At 47.6% G+C, this 16,396-nt stretch overlaps 1 protein-coding gene across 5 annotated transcripts in view; it reads left to right on the top strand.

Annotated features, from left to right (window-relative positions):
• The window catches only part of MYO1H (myosin IH), a 70,494-nt gene that overhangs the window by 29,658 nt on the left and 24,440 nt on the right, over positions 1-16,396 (top strand). For all 5 annotated transcript variants that reach the window (XM_084820169.1, XM_084820171.1, XM_084820168.1 and 2 more), the window contains exons 2-13: positions 908-1,069; positions 2,440-2,555; positions 2,959-3,157; positions 4,148-4,228; positions 5,728-5,907; positions 8,043-8,141; positions 9,539-9,652; positions 10,880-10,951; positions 11,038-11,157; positions 12,085-12,152; positions 12,922-13,027; positions 13,926-14,006. In XM_084820169.1, coding sequence (XP_084676295.1) covers positions 908-1,069; positions 2,440-2,555; positions 2,959-3,157; positions 4,148-4,228; positions 5,728-5,907; positions 8,043-8,141; positions 9,539-9,652; positions 10,880-10,951; positions 11,038-11,157; positions 12,085-12,152; positions 12,922-13,027; positions 13,926-14,006 — 1,398 coding nt within the window. The remainder of the gene's footprint in view (positions 1-907; positions 1,070-2,439; positions 2,556-2,958; positions 3,158-4,147; positions 4,229-5,727; positions 5,908-8,042; positions 8,142-9,538; positions 9,653-10,879; positions 10,952-11,037; positions 11,158-12,084; positions 12,153-12,921; positions 13,028-13,925; positions 14,007-16,396) is intronic.

Below are 16,396 nucleotides of genomic sequence, written 5' to 3'. Positions count from 1 at the left end.
TGTAAAGCCAGAAGCCCTGGTCTGGACAGCACACTGAACAAACCTGGCTGATCATTGTGTGCAAACATGGCCATTGCTGAAGGCTGTACTCTGTCCACAGGAGGATGCTGAGGATGTTTGTTCCTTGCTTTGAAATCAAATATGCTCACCACACTTCTCTGTATCCAGAGATGATCGTATCCCGCTGGTTCTCTTCATTCCACCAGGTTTCTGTTATGTCCATCATGGGGCTGTTCACACAACATGCTAACCCACACTCAGTGGTTGAGTGCGGGATTCTGTTGAATTGTGGGTTAGCGTGTTGTCTGAACACAGGACATTTTCCACAGGATGGCTTGTTAACCACCCTGAACAACCCAACAACAAATCATAGGCTCTTAAGGCGGCTTGTTTGAGGAAAAATAAGCCACACTGCATGGTTAACAAGCCACCCTATGGAAAATGTACTGGGCTCAGACAACACGCTAATCCATGGTTCAACAAGAACCTACAGTTCAACAACAACCCACACTCAACCACTGAGTGTAGGTTAGCATGTTGTGCAAACCTAGTACCTTTGTCCTCCTTTAGAACCAAGAACTCTTAACTCTCCCATCTTGGCTTGGAGGCTTCTAGCATTAGCACAGAAACACCTACGTACAGTGACCCTCTCCAAATGTCTCTGGCATGTGCATTTCCCTCTGTGGCCCTTTGGCTTCTTTGACTTCGTCTACTAGTAAAGTCCTACATTACGCTCATGGCCTATTTCTTCTCTGTCCCTATTTAGGCAATCAAAAACATGTTCACCCTCTTCCTCTAGGGGTGTTTCATCCTGAACCGGACGCTCCCCAGCTCCTGTTGGCTTCCCCCAAGGGAAATCGTGCAGCTCAAACCGTCCTTAATTAGATTTCCCCCCTGTGCCTTGTAGAAAGAAGCGGCGTGGCGGAAGCCCTACCAGCTGAACATGGAAGGGGCTCTGATAGCCCGGGATAGAGTCGGGGTTCAAGATTTTGTCCTTCTGGACTCCCACACGAGTGAATCTGCCTTCTTGGACAACCTTCGCAAGCGATACAGGGAGAACCTCATCTACGTAATTGCAGATTGCACTGCTTGTCTGCCTTTAGTGATGTTGCCATTTGTAATAACTTGTTTATGGAGTAAAGCGGGCCGATAGGTGATGTCATATGACAACTACTGTGGGATTAGACTTGACTCTCTTCCGGGCATTAAAAGGAAGAGAGAACTGGGACTGGAGTGTTAGGAATACTTTGATGTTAGGAACGTAGGAAGTTGCTATCCATCAGGTCAGGCTATTTATCCATCTAATCTTGTCTATTATTTATTGATGTATTTGACTGATATCCTGCCCTTCCTCACAAGGATCCCAGGGCAGTGAACAACCCATATAAAATACAACAAAACTATCAGTAAAACAGATGAAATACTTACCTATACTCCAAAAGCCTGTACAAACCAATATGTCTTTAGCTGGCACCTGAATGACAACAGTGCCAGGGACTACCAAATCTCTACTGGAAGGGAGTTCAACAGCCGGGGTGCCACCACCAAGGAGGCCCTACCATGTGAGGTAGCCCCATGGGTCACATTCCTCAAGGTTACCACAAGCAAAATCCCCCCAGACAATCGTAAATCCTGGGTTCATCAGTGCTGGGGAAGGCGGTTCTTCAAACATGCTCCCTGATTCTTTTAGCAGGAGGTGCCAGGGATTGAACCTGCAGCTTTCTGCATGCAATCGACGTGCTCTATGGGCTCTCCCCAGTAACACACGGAGCTGCCTAATTCCAAGTCAGGTCATGGGTCCATCTAGCCTACTCTGCTCTGATTGGCAGTGGTCTCCGGTATACCTGACTGTCTTTTAACTGGAGATGCCATAACTTGAACCTAGGACCTTTTTTCATGTGTATTTGCTTTATTCTGGTCTGCCACAGTGCGGCCTAGAGGTTATATAGCAGAAAAGCAGGAAAGGAACCCCTCTTAATTTCTAGAGACTTACACACAGAAAAGCCTTCCTGCTTCCAGTCAGACAGTCTCCCCTCGTGGGTTTCCCAAAGAAATCAGTGGAGAAGTCTAGGATCTTAGTGTAGCTGCATCTGGGTAGCAAGGTTCCTGCCCTCCCCTTCCCCCTCCCCCTCCCCCCCCCAATAAAGGAAGCAGAAAAGGCAGGAGTCCTTGTTATTTCTAGACTTTGATCCCTGTTGTGAGGAAAAGTAGGGGAATGGACTCCTGTCCATGCAGCATGCCCATGAAAGGTGCACACCTTCCCAAACATGCCTCTGTAGGAGCACCGAACACTAGTTTGTGTCTGAGCGTGAGGATGCACTCTTTGTTTAAAAAAATAAATTAAAATTTCACATGCCCTGTAGGTGGCAAGTTTTTTATGGGCCCCTCCAGTTAGCTGGTCATTGCATCCTTAAGACCGTTTCTTCTTTCTTTGTGTAGACATACATTGGGACTCTCCTGGTTTCTGTGAATCCGTACAAGGAACTGGACATCTATACGGTTAAGCAGATGGAGCAATATAAAGGAGTTAACTTCTTCGAACTGCCACCACACATGTAAGCCACAGCCCAGCGCCCTTCATCGCATTCAGCTGAGGCCTCCTGCCACCCCCAGGGTGTCTTTTCCCACACTAAACGAGGCTTAAAGTGGACCATCGCTGTATTGCCTTGCCAGGTTTTTGCAGCTGGCTCATAGCAGAGTTGCATGTTCGATCTTCCCGACTGGTGAAACTTGTGGTCTAAATTCACCTGCCCGGGAGGTAACGATGCTAGCAATTTCAGGCTTTGAAGGCCTTATCACTATCGTTTCATTTCGCTACCGCCCAATAGCTGAAGCTCTCTGGGCGGTTCCGACAATTCACAAAGGTCGGACATGATGCAACATAATCTGAGGACACCGTCACTGTGCACCTGTCATGTGCATGGGCGTCTATATGTATGTATGTCCTGTCTTCTCCAGTTACGCCATAGCTGACAACGCCTACCGCGTCATGTGCACCGAATACAATAACCACTTCATCCTGATCTCTGGGGAGAGCGGCGCTGGGAAAACAGAAGCCTCCAAGAAAATCCTTCAGTACTTTGCCATGACCTGTCCCACCACAGAGCAACTGCAGGTCGTCCGGGATCGCCTGCTCCTCTCCAATCCTGTTCTGGAGGTAAAGAAAGCGCAGGAAACTGCCTAGCCCAGTACTGTCAGCACTGACTGGCAGCAGTGGATTGGGAAGTGCCTCAAAACTGGTTTTTGTGTTTGTTTTTTTAGCTATAGGCCCTTCAAAGTTCATTGCTGAGACCATAAAGCTTAATAAATAAAAAGTAACTTCTAGAGTTACATCATTTGGTAAAATAAAACCATGTAATAATTTACCATCATGATAACAATCAACTGCATTTCTAGTGGAGTATAACAAGCACAAACACAAGGAAACCTTAAGTGTTTTAAGAGACAAATGGGACATTGGAAGCTGTCATATTCAGACTCAAACCGTCTGACTAAGGAGTCCACGACAGAGATATCTGATTCTTTTTTGGCTTGATGGAATTCTGCAGTGTATAGGACTCAATTCGTGTCTGCTAGCTGAGCAGCGGGCTTTCCCCGAACTCTGGGAACTTTTTGTGCATTTTTTGGAAGGTCCACAATTTATGCCAATTACGCAAATTTGGCTATACTTTGTGTGAGTTGCACAACTTCAGCCATAATTTATGCAAATTGCTCAGACATTTGCACAAATTGCAGAACTGTAAAAAATGTGCAAAATTCCTGAAAAATCTGCAAACTGGCCCAAATCGCTGCAGACTGAGTTGGGCGCTGCAGCGGGAACCAAAATGAAGTCCAGGGAGCCAAGTCTAGGAAAACCAGTTGAACTCCACCCCCCAAATGGATTTCTCCAACATCCCTACATCTAACCCAGTATTGTTGACACTGATTGGCAGCAACGGTTCTCTGGGTTTTCAGGCAGGAGTTTTGACAAGAAATGCACAAGAGGTCAGTAAGGCTGAGGAGGAGGAGGTGGGCATGTTAGCACAATATGCCAAAGATTAAATACCTAGTTATTCTTCTAGTTAGTTAAAAGAAATAAGATAAAACTTCATGAAAAAAAAACCCTAGTTGTTCCAGAGTACTTTTTGTTTGTTTCTATAATCTGCAGGCTTTTGGAAATGCAAAAACTTTACGGAATGACAACTCGAGCAGGTTTGGAAAGTACATGGACATCCAGTTTGATTTTAAGGTAAACCAAATTGCTGGCCCCAATACCTTGCTTTTGAGTGGGGAGCTTTTCATTTGAACTAAGAAGATTTTCAGTAGTCTCTCAAAAAGGATCTATTTATTACACTGTATATCCTGCCTTTCCTCAGAGGAACTCAGAGGGGCATGAGTGGTCCCCCCTGGATTTTATCCTCTCAACAGGCCTGTGAGATGGGGCTAGGCTGAGAGGCCATGACTGGCCCAAAGTCTCCCGTGAGCTTCATGGCTGAGTGGGGAGTCGAACCCGAGTCTCCGCCAGTCCCAGTCCGAGCATTGCACGGCACCAGCTCTCATCCGCGCCAAGTGTTCTCTCCTGTGAATGTGACTCTCTGGCTTGTAGTGTCACTGGATGCTTCCATATGGCTTGTGACAATCAACACATGCCTTACTTCCTCCCATTTTCTTTTGTATTCTATTATTCTTTGCCAATTAGTAACCCTTCTAGACCAAGGCTGTCTGCACCAATGGCCTTCCAGACTTAAAACCCGTCTTTTAACTTCAGCCTGTAATGTGGAAGCCACTTTTAATTTTCCCCCATATATCTTTTTCCCTCTGAACCTCCTTGCCCATGCATGGCTTTCTCTTCTTTCCTTTCTCTTTTTCTCCTCCCTCCCTCCCTCCCTCCCTCCCTCCCTCCCTCCCCTTCCCTTCTTTCCTCCCTCCTCCCCTCCCCTCCCCTCCCCTCCCTCCCTCCCTCCCTCCCTCCCTCCCTCCCTCCTTCCTTCCTTCCTTCCTTCCTTCCTTCCTTCCTTCCTTCCTCTTTCATCTCTCTCTCCCTCCCCTTTGTTCTGTCTGTCTGTCTTTCACTGTTTCATCTTTCTCTGAAGTAACTGAGTAACAAAAAACAAAATGGCGCCAGTCGGGTGCTGGAGTGAGCCACAAGGTCAGGGCATGGCCCAGTTGTGGGACACAAACCACCAGTGGAAGACCAGCAGCCTGTGCAGTCCACACATGCAGCTCTTCTGGATCTTCAGCACAGCACATTTCCTGCTGCTGGAGACCCATTCCCTTGACGAAAAGCCTGTGCCACAGCCCCGCCCAGCAACAGGATGAAGCCTCTTGGGTTCGCATCGCCACCATTGCACATCAACTCTCTTTGCGCCAGCGGTGTTGAACCTCTTTCAGCCCAAGAGTCACGTTCAGTTTCCAAGAAGCTCTCAGGGGCTGTGTGCAGCGGTGGCTGAGGCCAAAAATACAAAAAACTCAGCATATTTTGGTTTACAGCTCTTCCTGCCAGTAACGAAGCCTTAGGAGAGGCACCTCGGCCTTTTCGAATGGGGGGAAACATGGAAAAAATGGGAAACCACCAAACAATTGGGGAGCAGGGCAGGAACTGCTGGGTGATGTAGGGAAGGGTGTGTGGCCACCTAGGGAACCTTGGAGGGCCAGATTTAAATCCCAGGAGGGCTACATTTGGCTCACGGGCCTAAGGTTCAACACCCCTGCTTTACATGTTTCCTTTTTGGGGGGTTCTCTTCTCAGGGAGCTCCTGTTGGTGGGCACATCCTCAGCTACCTGATTGAGAAATCTCGCGTCGTTCACCAGAACCCCGGGGAACGGAACTTCCACATCTTTTACCAGTTGCTGGAAGGCGGGGAGGAAAACCTTCTTCATGGGCTTGGCCTGGAGCGCAACCCTCAGAAGTACATGTACCTAGTCCAGGTTGTGTGGTGCTACTTGCATCTGGTCTTGCAGCCCTGACTCTCTAGGCCCGCATTTCCCAAGCCTCTGGTGGCAGCTGAAGCAGGCAGCCCTGAATTATAACTTTGAGGCCTTCTTTATTCTTGCCCCCCCCCCCCCGGCTTGCATTCCCAGCCCTCAGAGGAGCACCCCAACCCTGTGGGTTTTGCAAGAGTCTGATTTGGACGGAACCAAACCCAGAACGGTGACTTGGGTAATGAGACAGTGGCAGCTGTCACTCCTGCGGATGGGTGAATCTTCTGCTCTCTCTGCCTAAGGAGTGACCGAGTGACTTAATCACGCCAAAGCGCAGAGTTTTGGAGGTCATTCAATCCAACCCCTCGCTCAGTGTAGGAATTTGCAACTACAGCATCTCGGAGAGAATGCCATCCGGCCTCTGCTTAAATACCTCCAGGAGATGTGTTCACGGCCACCAGTTTAGATGGCTCTCTAAGGAGATTAGAGAACTTAGTGGAGGATGTAGCTACCTCTGGCTACTTGTCATGATCTATTATTTGTTGTTTTAGAACATGAATATGCTGCCTTTCCACTGTAACCCCCCCCCCCCAACACTCAAAGTGCCTCATGTCAAATATAAAACAAAATGTACAAAGTTTTGAACATAAGAACATAAGAAGAGCCCGGCTGGATCAGACCGAGGGTCCATCTAGTTCACACAGTGGCCAGCCAGCTGTCAACCAGGAACCCACAAGCAGGGCATCAGCACAACAGCACCCTCCCGCCCATGTTCCCCACCAACTGGTGTACACAGGCTCACTGCCTCTGGTACTGGAGGTAGCACAGAGCCATCAGGACTAGTAGCCACTGATAGCCATCTCTTTCGGGAATTTGTCTAACCCCCTTTCAAAGCCATGCAGACTGGTGGCCTTCACTATGTCCTGTGGTAGCGAATTCCACAGTTTAACTCTGTGCTGTGTGAAGAATTCCTTTTATGTGCCCTGAATCTCCCCCCAGTCAGCTTTGTAGGATGAACTTGGGTTCTAGTATTCTGAGAGAGGGAGAAAAAAGTCTCCCTCTCCACATTCTCCACACCAGGCATAATTTTGTAGACCTCTGTCATGTCTCCCCTGACTAAACCAGGGTGGTAATGGCTTATGGCTGACATATTACACCTATGCTGAGCGAACTGTACTGGCTGCCCATTTGCTGCTGGGCCAGGTTTAAGGTTTGGGTACTTGTTTACTAAACAACTCAGGACCAGGATACCTAAGAGGTCGCCTGACCCCATACCTGCCTGCTCAGCTGCTGTGCTCATCAGGAGACGGCCTCCTGGGGTGCCCAAGATTTCGGAGGTCCAGTCCATGATGGCTCCAAATCGGGTCTTGTATCGTGGCACCCCTCTCTGAAATCTCCCTGCCACCACAAATTAGGCAGGCACCAACCCTTTCAGGGCCCTCTGAAGGCAGGCTTTTCCCAACAAGCATTCCCAGGAAGGTAACTGTGTCTACTGTATACAGAAATAATATACAGTATTCAATTATGACCTTATACTGCATTGTTTTGTACATTGCATAGAAATGTCTCTTAATGTAAGTGGTTCATAAATGTCATCAAATAAATAAATAGAATAGAAGCAATACATGGCCACATGCGATAATCTCTCAATGCTACATCCAAGATCAGAGGCAGTATGCCTCTCCATACCAGTTGCTGGGGAACATGGGCGGGAGGGTACTGTTGCACTCCTGTTCTGCTTGTGGGCTTCCCATTGGGGCGGCTGGTTGGCCACTGTGTGAACAGAATGCTGGACTAGATGGACCCTGGGTCTGATCCAGCAGGGCTGCTCTTGTATCCCTGTATCATTGTATCTCAAAGCCACCCTGATGATAATTACCACATTTACTGTATTTATTCAATTTTTTATCCTTCCTTTTCTCCCCCCCCCGCCCCCCAAAGCTCAAGATGGCCAACATTTTTTTTCCAGTCTTTTTTCCAAAACAGCTCAAGAGGGCAGGGGCCCATTCTATCTTTGCCTAGTGAGCATCATGGCGGAGTGGGGGATTCGAACCCGGCTCTCCCCAAAGTCCCCCACTTCACTCTCTTTGCCACATTGGCTCTGCAAAAGCCCCTCATGCCTTTCCCATCTCCCACCACAGGGGCGCTGTGCCAAAGTGTCTTCCATCAACGACAGGAGTGACTGGAGGACGGTCCACAAAGCGTTTACCGTCATTGACTTTGCGGCAAGAGATATTGAGGTACAAACAAAATGGAGAGGTGGAGGGGAAGAGATGGTCAGGTTGGACCGGAAGTGTGTTCTTGCTTGATGAGAGGAACTCAAATATGTTGAAGGACACTGGAAGTCCTGTAGAAGCCTGCAAGCTCTTTCTTATGGGAGTTAGAGCTTTTCTACACAAGGGTTTACTGTGTACTTGTGCTTCCTCATTCATGGTAGTTTGTGGGTGCTTTAGATGACGTCATCATCCTCCAGGGCCTCTCCCATGCTTTCCAAGCATTTTCACCGTTTTTTTTTAATTTGGAGAAAGTCCAGTATTTGGGGGAATGGTAGAATGAAATGTGCTAGTGTAGTTACACAGTTCTGCTATACCACACCACCATCTACAGTTTATGTAGTGGAACATGTAGAAAGTCAGAGAAGGAAAAAACCTGGAAAAAATGTATGTAGTGGATCCAATCTTAATCCCACAAAGAATCCGGAAGCAGAAGCCACAGTAAAGTGGCAGGTTAAAAGCCCCATTTAGAAAAGCCCTTAATGTGTGCTGTCCCCTACTGAGTTAGATGACTGGCTTTGGGTCGCCCAGTACAGCCCGCTGTGATGGGCACAGGATTGTGAAGCCTCAAGCAGGAGTCTCTCTCTCAGGTCTTGCTATCAACGTTTTAACTGAAGATGCCGAGGTTGAACCTGGAACCTTATTCCTGCACTGTGCGTGCTCTGCCACTGAGATACGAACCTGAATATTATCCCCAAACATTTGTGGTTAGGAATGGATGGCTAGTCCAAGAACCTCTGAACGCTCATTTGGGAGACCTGTCTCAGCAGAACTTACTCTGCAGAGCTGAGTAAATGTGCAGAGGCTAAATCAGGGGTGCTGGATCTCTTTCAGTGGGTGGGCCAAATTCCATTTCGGAGAAGCTGTCGGGGGCCACATTCCAGTGGTGGGCGAGGCTGAAGGCAAGAGGGGCGGGGCCAAAGATTAAAAAACCCCACCAGCCTATTTTACCTTAAAGCTCTTACAGCCAGTAAGAAGCCTTGGGAGAGGATTTCACCCTTTTGGAATGGAGGGTTTGAAATGGGATTTCAGCCTTTTGGAATGGGGGATTTCAAATCCCAAATGGATTTCAAATGGATTTCAGTTTCAGATGAGATTTCAACTTTTTGGAGTGGGGATTTGAAATGGGATGTCAACCTTTTGGAAAGGTGCACAAACACCAGGAAAACACCAAATGGTTTATGGAAACGGAGTAGGACCGGGGTAGGGCTGCCTGGGGAACAGAGGGGTCCCAGCAAGCCTGATTTGTCCCCCAAACTTGAGGTTCTTCTGGACCCTTGATGCACAGTAATACCTACTGCAGCCTGTGTTCTCCAGCTGGCAACTGTTGATGTTGCCGTCACCGTTGTCTCTTCTGTCCACAGAACCTCTTTGGCATCATTGCAAGCGTCTTGCACCTGGGCAACATCCAATTTGAGGAGGATAACAATGGCCACGCCATCATCACCAGAGGCGCCCAGATCAAGTGGATCTCAAAGGTATCCATCCTGCGGGGCTGTAGCGATTGCAGCAGCAGCTTCTGAGCTAATGCAGAGGGAAGTCAGCCCAGGACAAACACACAATTGCATTGCTGAGAGAGCCCCCTCCACCCACTTGGCCGGGCGGTTGTTTTTCCTCACAGCTGCGGCCTCTGGCTGCTGGTTCACCAGCCCTGGCCACCATTTCCCCTCTCGGTTGTGGCACTCGCTAGCACAGTTCTTGCCACTGCTGCACGCTGCCTTGGTTGCATCTGGATTAGACGGCTGTCACACACTTTACCTTGAGCGACTTTTAAAGAGGGTCCAGAAACTTCAGCTAGCACAAAAGATGGCACTTGATGGCCTTGTAGGCCCCTTCCAACCCTATTATTCTATGATTCAATGACCTTGACTGCAGGCGGACACCCAGGTTTTTGTGCGTGTAATACTAATCTTGAACTAGCTTCATCGGCTCCCGATTAAGTAAAAGTTCAGTGCTATTATATTGCTGCTTTTATATTGTTTTTATTGGCAGTTGACTGGAGGTGCAATCCTATGCATGTTCAGATGGAGAAACGTCCTACGATTCCCAGCATCCCCCAGCCACCCATGCTGGATGGGATGCACCCTCATTATGTTTGTTGGGGACCAAAAGAGAGGATACAAATTTTAAACGGAACAAATATTTTTAAGGAGAGCATGCTGCAGAACTCACGGTGTGCACCTGCTAGAACATCCATGTTAATTTATTTTAAGAAGTTATATCCTGCCCTTTAATAGAAATACTTCCAGGGTGGCTTATAGATCACGATAACAATGACACAAGATAGAAATACAAAATGACGAAGAAGTGAAATCAAGACAGCAAGGAACAGCAAGCATAAGCAAAACAATAAAAAGGTCAGAATGTTTGAAAGGCAGGGGAAAATTAAGATGTTTTTGCCTGCTGCTGCAAAGACATTGGAGTAGATGTCTGGCAAAGCACCCTGGGGTGCCACCACCTAGAAGGCCCTGTCCTCCATTGCCACCCACTTTGCTTCAAATGAACTGCCCAGAGAGGTTTTTGTGAACTGCCCAGATTTCTGCGGCTATTGGGCAGTATAGAAATGTAATTTATATATATAGTGGGAGGACATTGAGGTAGGCCTCTGAAGATGATCTCAGAGACTGGCAGGCTCATGAAAGTTGAGGCCAGCATTATCTTCTGTATTGAAACTGAAGGTATGTTTTCTGTCCCTCTCTTGCTAGCTTTTGGGCGTCCATCTCTCCATTCTGCAAGAAGCTCTCACCCACAGAAAAATTGAGGCCCGGTTTGAAGAGGTATCATGTGCCCCTCCTGCCTGCAAAGGATATGAAATGGCAAATTCACCAGTCTACTCACACACCATGTTTCTTCCACCCTTCAGGTTTTAAGCCCGTTGGATGTGGACCTAGCATTTTATGCTCGAGACGCGGTAGCAAAGGCGATCTACGGACGGACGTTTACTTGGCTGGTCAACAAGATCAATGGCTCTTTAGCAAACAAGGTTGGTCCCATGTTGTTTCTAATAATACGAAGTCACCTTTTTAACAGGTCAAATCCCAAAGCTTTAAGAAAGGAAGGAAAGAAAGAAACTGGCTTCTGGACCAAGCCACAGGGAAGCAAAAAATTGGATTCTGCACTATTTATTTATTACATTTCTATACCTCCCAAGAGTGGAAGCTCTACTACTTACGTCTAGTAGATAAGCAGAAAGCGAGGAGCCGGTATCGGGGGGGGGGGGCGTGTTTTACTTTAAGAGAACTGTCAAATGGACCTGGCTTCACAGAGGTTGGAATAGCCCTTAGCTTGAAGGCCTTGTTGTATGAAACTATGTTACCCAGCTATCAGAGTTGGACATGTTGTGGCCACTCTGTCAGAGTGAAGTCGCACTTGCTGGCATCCACGGCCCCTGCCACAGTGCACTCCTGTAGCGCCCTGAGGGAGGGGGCTGCCCCCAGCAGAGGGCAGCCATATAACTCCATCCCTTGGACTACTAAAAAAAGTCCAGTTTAATCTGGCAAGAGGATAAACAGGAGTCTAGCCTTTGATTTGTATAGTTTCCTGTGAAATCTATGTGGAAAATTGTGCTTCAGAACCTGGATTTCCGCCAGCAACATTTCTTGCTTATCCTACTCTTGAAAAATCTGAATGGGTCTGTGACTGGAGAATAAATAAATATAATCTAATCCTGCAGAACCAAAAAGTGTTTTGTATTCCCATAGAATGTAACTTGTATTCTCCCAGCTTGTATTCCCAGAAAAGGTTTTGAGTTGTGAAGGTCCCTCGTCACTGTGTGTTGAATGCTTGTGACATGTACCATGTCAGACTTCTGCTTGTGGGACAGCAGGTGGACAACGTGTTCACCACAGGCAGAGGGACCATAACATGACACACGGAGATAGCCCTGCCCTGATTGTGCTTTGCTTGGCAGGATCTCACCAGGAAAACCGTGATTGGGTTGCTGGATATTTATGGCTTTGAAGTCTTTGAGACAAACAGGTAAGTTATCCATGCTCTAGTTGCTTCTAGTCTAGATTACTGTAATGTGCCTTACATGGAGCTGCCCTTGAAGACAGTGTGGAAGCTTCCAATGGTCCAGCTCTTGGGGCTGCAGTTGATCACAAGCTGAACAGGAGTCAGTAGGGTGATGCAGCAGCAAAAAGGGCTAATGGGACTTTAGGATGCATTAACATAGCCATAGTTTCCAAGTCACAGGAAGTAGCAATTGTTTCCTTTTATTCTGCACGAGTCAGACCTCATCTGGAGTACTGTATCCAGTTATTTATTTGTTCAATGTATATCCCACCTTTTCACCAAAAATGGCACTCAAGGCAGCTAACAATAATAAAATACAGATTAAAACAAAATCTTAATTCAAAACATTAAAACAAATCAATTAAAAACACAACAATAAAAGGAATAAACAGCACCAGACAATTAACACCGCCCCCCACCCTTTATCAACAGACTAGCTTACATGCCAGGGGCTTGCCTGAGTAAAATTGAACCTAGCGGCAGGGGGTTCGTTTCCTGGGGGTAGCCACCGAGAAGACCCTCTCTCACATTCCCACCAGGCCGCCTCCGATGGCTGTGGGACTGAGAGAAGGGTCTCCCCGGAAGATGTTAAACCCAGCAGGCTTGTATGGGAGAAGGTGGCCTTTCAAACAGTCTGGTCCCAAGCAGTATAGGGTTTAGAATTTCAGTTACTGTTTGTGTGAGCAAAAGTGCCACCTTTTTCAAATCATTCCGCTCTTTGGATTTTTGCAAGTTTTGAGCAGTTCTGTATCAACTACTGCAACGAGAAGCTGCAACAGCTGCTGATAGAGATGACCTTGAAGGCAGAACAAGAAGAGTATGAGCAGGAAGGCATTGAGGTAAGCACAGGCGGGGCCTCCCTCTCTTTGAATCCCCCTGCATAGTACAACACCCCCCCCCCCCAGTTGTACGTGGCTGCCAAGGGGGTAGGAATAGAGTAAACTTGTCTGAGGAGGGAGAGATTAGGCAGTAAGCTATAGTTGGTAGCTCAATTGAGGCTGCTCACTTGAGGGGCTCCTCCTTCTCTATCACAAATTGAACCGAAAAGAAAGTGTCTGGGTGTGTATTCAAGGCAGGTGCTCCTGTAAGGTATGTTCTAACATCTGGAGACAGGCAATACTCTTCTAGAGAGTCAAAAAAGATTTGGATTTTTTTTTACTTCCCTTAGTTTAGACATACATTGAGTTTGGTCCGCTGGTCAAACAGGTGCTGTGGGTTTTTAACAAAAGTAATACAAAAACCTGCTGAACCTGTTTACCCAAGGGGGGGAAGTGGGATGAATGTACAAACCAGGAATTGGAACCAGATGTAGGCATGCTTAGAGCAGACCCACTCAAAGCAATAGGACTTAAGTTAGTCATGAGTAATTTAAGCCCTATTGATTTCAATGGGTCTACTCTAAGTATGACTAAATCTGGATCCAGCCTCAGGACTGTGATTCCTCTTCCAAAGAGACTTCAGCTCTCTGAAAATAAGTATCCTCTGTATCCAGTCCATGGGAAGTTATGCTTTTCTCAAAGCAACTCTCTCAAAAACGACTGCTTCTTGGATTTATCTAAACTCCCTCCAAATCTCAAACATGCTTCAATCTTAAACTGCCTGGGGGGGGGGGTGGATGGGTGGGGCCCAAGGAGGCCCCCACCCAGATCTAAGTGGTGTTTTACTTGACAAAGAATTGTATATGTGTGTTATTGTTTCTAAAGAAACCCGTCTTGGATCTTTTGCTTCTGTTTGCAGTGGGAACCAGTCCCCTATTTCAACAACAAGATTATATGTGACCTCGTGGAAGAGAAACACAAGGGGATCATTTCCATACTGGTAAGGAAGAAGATTAATTTAGAGTATGTCTGCACACTGCAAACATAAGCTAGTTTCAAACCAGTTTAACTGTCATGGCGGCCGGCCAAAGGAAAGTTGGGAGCTGTGCCTCCCCACACAAGTAGCAGCTGTCCAAAGGGGGCAGGGACATTCTATAGGATGTGGGAATTCTTCTTTACCAAGGGGATAAAGGGTAGCAGCAGCTGCAACCCCCTATCCCCACCCCGAAACCTGTTATTGGGGCCTTAGAACAAAGTCCTGTCACAAAGTGACGGTGCCGAAGACGGCCACCAAAGACACCCATCCCTGCGTCGGTGTTCTGCGATTGTGTTGTGCAAGCACCAACGATGGGCGGATCTGTCAGGTTCACTTTCCCCCATATTTGCATCTTTTAAAGCTCAAGCTGTTCCTCTCCTGAATATGGAGAACTTTGTGGATTTGGGAAGCTCTTACCAAAAATGAACTGAAACAAAACTCTCACCCAACTGCACCGGCCAAATTCAATAGGCACAACTATTCCCAGTGTGGGGAGGACCACGCTGAGCCTGTCACTGCTAAAGATGAGAAGCCTGTCAGGAAAAAGAGGTGGGGACTGTGGCTGAACACAGAGGGATTTAGACTCAGACATGTAAGTGCTCAGAAGCCGTGGGGCTGGGTGGACGAAACTGTCCGCCTCGGTTTCTTCCATATTGGAATTTTTTTAAACCTCAAGTTGTTGTGGCCCCAAAGATGGAGAACTTTGCAGATGTGGGGCAATTCCAATCAAAAGTGAACTTAAATGGAATTCCCACCTATCTCTAACTGGAATTGGATACAGCAGCCTTGGACATCTGGCCATAGGAAGGCTCTCCTTTGAGGGGGGGGCAGAGCTGTTTGCTGTGCGAACTGACCCTTAAAAGTGGGTGTCCGTGGCTCACATAAGCAACTCAAGAATGAGGCTGTTCATGAGCCGACACCCTCCTCACCTGCTGACGGGGGGCCAGAGCCCAATGATTAATACATGGGCAACTCGAGGCCAGGCTATCATTACTTCAAATTGCAGCAGGCTTTGTGGTTTAGCAGTGTGGAGTTTCAATCAGGCTTCCTCAATACCCTTTTATAATCCAGGGATTTCTGTTTCTGTGGTGCCGAAAGCAGAGTATAATCTACGTCCACTGCACTCAGGAGAAAGCTTGAATTGTGGGAGCCGTATCAATTATACTAATGTGCAATAAATTTACTTGCTTTGCATAGTTTATTCCGCTTTTGCTCATCATGGGGGAGAGGGTGTGCAGCTACATAGAACACCGAGGCTCCGCTTTCTTCATGTCCCCCACCTGGAATTCCTGTTCAATTCCTGTCCAGCTTTGGGCACTGAGGGGTCTGAGCAGGGCCCTCTTGGTAATGGCATCCTTATTTCAGAACTCCTACCCACCCTCCCACCCAAATGGCTGTTAGGCCAATGTGCTCCTTGTTCTTCAGACACTGGGCAAAAGCCTTATTTCAGCAGATGTTTGTTGTTGCGTTAACATTTGAATCTGCTGCTGTTTTAGTGTTTCCTTAAGTGGTCTAAGCTTCTGATTTGTAACTTGTTTAATTATAGTGTTATATGACTGATACACCTTCACGCGCTCACATGGACAGATGTGCGCACACACTTTTACTTACAAATGATAGTTATTTCTACATGATAGCTACATGATAGTTATTTCTACATGTGGCAAACCGGTTTTGTGGGATCGGTTCCAGCTTCTTCCTCCTGATGAAGTGGACAAGGTGCTTTCATCTGTACGGCCGACCACCGGCTTACTTGATCCTTGCCCATCTTGGCTCATTATGGGCTGCAGAGAGAGACAGGGTGAGGGGATCAGGGCGGTGGTGAACGCCTCCCTTGAGGAGGGAGTGATGCCATCAGCCCTCAAGGAGGCAGTGATAAGACCGCTATTAAAGAAGCCCTCCTTGGATCCTCAAGTTCTGAACAACTTTCGCCCAGTCTCAAATCTGCCATTTTTGGACAAGGCGATTGAGTGGGTGGTGGCAATGCAGTTGAAGGCACACTTGGAAGAAACTGATTATCTAGACCCATTTCAGTTGGGCTTCAGGCTTGGGCATGGGACAGAAACGGCCTTGGTCGCCTTGGTAGATGATATGAGGAGGGCTGTGGATAGGGGTGAATGCTCCTTCCTTGTTCTCCTCGACCTCTCAGCGGCTTTTGATACCGTTGACCACGGTATCCTCCTGGACCGCCTGGAGGGGTTGGGCACTGGAGACACCATATCGCGGTGGTTCCCGTCCTTCCTCTCCGGCAGGTACCAGGGGGTAGCACTGGGAAGGGAGGTTTCGGACCCGTGGCCGCTTACTTGTGGTTCCTCTCCCCGATGCTATTTAACATCTATGTGAAGCCCCTGGGG

The sequence above is a fragment of the Heloderma suspectum genome, chromosome 13 (genome assembly GCF_057233095.1).
Source record: "Heloderma suspectum isolate Gila_16-S chromosome 13, 16-S_ref, whole genome shotgun sequence".
Lineage (NCBI taxonomy): Eukaryota > Metazoa > Chordata > Lepidosauria > Squamata > Helodermatidae > Heloderma > Heloderma suspectum.
The sequence above is the reverse complement of the archived record's forward strand: the minus strand, read 5'-3'. Positions and strand labels throughout refer to the sequence as shown.